Here is a 3,924-nt window from a genome sequence, read left to right as displayed (position 1 = left end):
TGAGCGGCCGTGACGTCCGGGCTGACGCAGAGGAGGTAGCGCAGGGGCACCGCGGCTCTCCCCGCCGGCGTTTCCAGGCAGAAGTGCCTATTGCTCTCCAGGGAGAGGAAGAGGGGCACATCGGGCGCCACTGTCACCGTCACTCCTTTGGGGAGAGAATAGGAAAATGGTGTCTCAGCAAGCACCTGGCTCCTCTCAGTCCTCGCACCGGTGGCCACAGGGACAGGGATGTGCGGGGCAGAGCCTGAGTTGTACCAGGACCTCCTGGGTTGATCCTGGCCTCAGATCTGGCCATGAAAACAAATGCACGTTCTCTGCTGGGGCTATTCCCTTTTAACCTCCCAAATGCCTTTCAAGGGCTGGATTTGCTCTGTTTCTTGCCTTTTTGCTCTGCATTCAGCTTAGGCAGTGGCTTCAGCTTCATCGATGCAGGGCAGTTGCAGATCAGTTGATAAATCTGGGGAAATATCTGAAGTTTGGCGTTCTGCAGAATAATCCAAATATCCACCCCAAAATGACAACAGCAACTAAACTCATGCCAACATCCAGCATCCCATAGCAGTGTCAGGGACCTGTGAGCTCGGGGTGAAGCCGCTCGAGTGGAGCTGGAGGATGCAGCAGTGGACACAGATCCCTGCTTACAAAAAAGCAACAACAAAATAACCCCACTAAACAAACCAAAAAACCCCCAAACCATCCACAAAACCGCAGACACACCAAGAGCACGGGATTTCCCTGGGGTGACTTGGGCCAACCCCATCCTCTCAGGCACTGAGGTTTATATCATAGCCTTTCCCACAGGGATGACACGGCATGAGATCCATCCCTTGTGTCCTGCTGCCAGTTGTCATTACATTTGTAGGATCTTTTAATCTTGGAGACATCCACCCTGCTCTTAAACTAGTTGCTTTATGAATGAGGAGATGGATGGAGAAACACAGGGATTAAAGCGATGGAGAAACACAGGGATTAAAGCAATAGGATGTTGGACAGGGAAGGATGTGATTACCTGTTGAGCCTAAAAAATATCTCTCCAAAACAGGCCCGTAGCCAGCGGGGTTTTTGCTGAAGTCACCGCTAACGAAGGGCTGCGTGAGGCTCTCGGCGCCGTTGAGCGGCCAGCGCTGGGCACGGATGCTCGCCCCTCCGTACCAGGAGACGTTGGCCATGGAGAAGCAATCCTGCAGGCAAGAGAGCATCATCAGATGGCGAAAAACACCCTGGGGGTGAGGATGAACACATGAATAGTTGCATTTGGAGAGGCAAAACCCCTGTGTGTTATTCCAGCGTTGTCAGAGCAATCACGGGACAGGTCTTTTCCCAGGAAGAAAAATACCAACTCCATGAGATGTAGGTGTTTTATGCAAAAAGCAGCGAGTGCTTACTCTTTGCTTTCCACATCTAACCTTGAAGAAGATACTTGGGTTTAAGTTTTTCCTCCACAAGAACAAGAGCTGGGCTTCCAGGTACAAAAAAATTGTTATATTCTGCCTAACTGCTCGATTTCTCAGCCTACAGTTTATTAAAGTTATTGAATGGTGTAAGAGTAGGAAGAGGAAAAAAAAATTGTACCAAGAGTCAAAAGTGCAAGTTATGCACTTTGTTTACCTTGAAGAACAAAGGAAGTCTTAACTTGCTAATTAAAGCCAAAGACAACAATTTTTCTTCCTTTTCCCCTTAGGCGTCTGTGTTCAACATGCAGCCAGGTGGAGGAATATAAAAATCCCACTGTGGGAATAAAAACTCTGTAGCTTAAAAATTATGGTTTCCTTTAAAATAATAAAAAAATAATCCAGAAGACATCTTCCCCAAAGCCTACCAGTTTTTGAGAGACGAACTTAAACACAATAAAATTGCTTTGAAGCAGCCTGGTGACCCACAGGTAACACCTACGCATGACACCCCGCGCCTCGGAGAGCCCACCTGGTCACATCTCCGTACCCAACCACAGTTATCAAAAATTAACGGGGTTTTGAGCTGCTGGTGAAAAGATGCTGAAAACTGTTTGAGCAAAGGGGCTTCGCAGGTGCTGCAGGACAAGAGTGACGGCAGAGGTGGAAAATTCAAGGCAGAGGCTTTAAAATGCGGTGCCGGTGCTTTCACAAACCCAGCTTGGAAAAAAATCTGTTTGTTATTTTTAAAAAAGGAATAAACCTCTCCTAGCTACTTTCTGCAGTGTTTCTGGGGTGAACTTACAGCCTGAATTTGCAGCTATCCCCACCTGCATGCACGCAGGGAGATTTTAACCCCGTCGTGAGCGCTCATCTCAACAGCACCGCAGTGTCCCCGGGGTAACTTGTGGGTTCCCCCCTCTCTCCCGCGGCAAAGCCTCCCTCTTCCCTGAGGGCTGGTAATAAAAAGCGCTTCCCTCAGCGAGAGTAATCGGTTTGGGTATTTGGGGCATTTCTCATAGGGCTGACGGGGCAGCGGAGCAACGAGCCATCTCCAAAAGCCGCTGGTCCTGGGGGGACATCCCCATCCTTGACCCACCTCCTTTCAGAAACCATCAACTTTCACTTCAAAGCCTCGAAAAAACTTTCCCCTCTGTGCCAAAGCAGGGGATCAGCAGGACTTAGCATCCCGCGTGACTTCGCGTGAAGGGATGGGCTCCCCCGAAAGCCTGGGGATTTAGGGCTGCGGAGGGAGGCTGGGACAGGCAGAGAGGGACCCAGCGACCTCCCAACTCAACACAACACAACGCGACACTTTTATTCACCCCAGCCCCGATCCCAGGCTCACGCAGCGCTCCCGGAGCCCTGAGCTTGTTTCTGCCAGGGGGCAGAGAGAGGTTAAGTCTCATTGAGAGGTGGGGAGAGGAGATGTAAATTATTAAAGTGGAAACCCTGGAGGCTCAGAATAGCTTCGCCGGGTGTCAGCTGAAGTAGTTACACCGGCTAGGAAAGAGGGAGGGGGAAAAAAAAGCCTGTTCTTAACTCTTAAATTTCACTGGATCATATTTTCCGATAGATTGGCTTTGGGTTTTTTTTGTTTTTCAAAAGCAGGAAAAAACCTATTCTATCTTGCTCATCCTCTCAACTGCCCCAAAGCGATGCCAGCAAAGGAAAACCAGCCCCACGCGCAGCGGTTGTGTTCAGGCAACACCGTCCACCGGCCCGAAATGATGTCAACAGGCGATCTCTGACAAAAGGGGAAAAATTCCCCATTCCCACAGGGTGCCATCCCACTCCCTCGCCTGCCCCGAGGGCTCTGCACAGCAGGAGACCACAGGCTGACAGGGTTTTCCCTTCCTCTCCCTAAGGCTTGGTTTCAGAGTCTGCTTTTATTTAACCGAGGGAGAAAACTGGGAAGGATACAAAAAAAAAAAGCCCCCATAAATTAAATTTTACAGCAGCGGACATGGATTAATCCCATCCCGAGAGAGCTGCCACATTGTGTCTGTGGTTGGAAGAGATCTTTCTGAGCTCTTCGCGTTTCTCGCCAACATTGTGATCTTAGGCAGTTATTTATTCTGTCTCTATATAAACACAGTTCTCCCACCCTGGGGTTACCGCTGTGGCATGGGGAGGAGGTGGCCATGGTCCCTTGGTGTTCTGGGGGCTCAGCATCAGGGCACGAGGCTTCCAAAGGGGCTTTTCCCATCCGAGACCTCCAGCTGCTGGAGGCTTTGGAAGACAGGGTGCCCCAGACCACGGGGCGACCCCGTAACTGTGCTGGGAAGTTGCGTGTCCAGGCCAGGTCCTCCCCACTTTGGTTCGTTTTACCCCAGACGCCATGGTTGAGAGAAGGGCACGGGGGTCCCCGTTACCTTCAGCATCACATCGGGGCGCAGCGGGGTCCAGCGGACGCTGTAGCACTCGGTGGCGGGGGCTGGCGGGGGCTCGAGGGAGAGCTGGAGCTCGGCATCCTCCTCCCAGGCATAGCAGAACTGCCCGCCATCGTGCCAGCAGCGGTCCCGTGGCGGAG

At 51.4% G+C, this 3,924-nt stretch overlaps 1 protein-coding gene across 1 annotated transcript in view; it reads right to left on the bottom strand.

Moving 5' to 3' along the window:
* Nucleotides 1-3,919, bottom strand: part of LOC104157466 (SITS-binding protein-like) — a gene marked incomplete at its 5' end in the record, with an annotated part of 15,573 nt that extends 11,654 nt beyond the window's left edge. The window contains 4 exon segments of the mRNA XM_009694798.1: nucleotide 1; nucleotides 3-145; nucleotides 1,010-1,181; nucleotides 3,767-3,919. The exon segment at nucleotide 1 is cut by the window's left edge and continues 64 nt beyond it. Coding sequence (XP_009693100.1) covers nucleotide 1; nucleotides 3-145; nucleotides 1,010-1,181; nucleotides 3,767-3,919 — 469 coding nt within the window.
* Nucleotides 3,920-3,924: the final 5 nt, after the last annotated feature.

This window comes from Cariama cristata, unplaced genomic scaffold, assembly GCF_000690535.1.
Source record: "Cariama cristata isolate BGI_N322 unplaced genomic scaffold, ASM69053v1 scaffold28122, whole genome shotgun sequence".
NCBI classification, from domain to species: Eukaryota; Metazoa; Chordata; class Aves; order Cariamiformes; family Cariamidae; genus Cariama; species Cariama cristata.
This window is presented reverse-complemented; position numbering and strand designations above follow the sequence as displayed.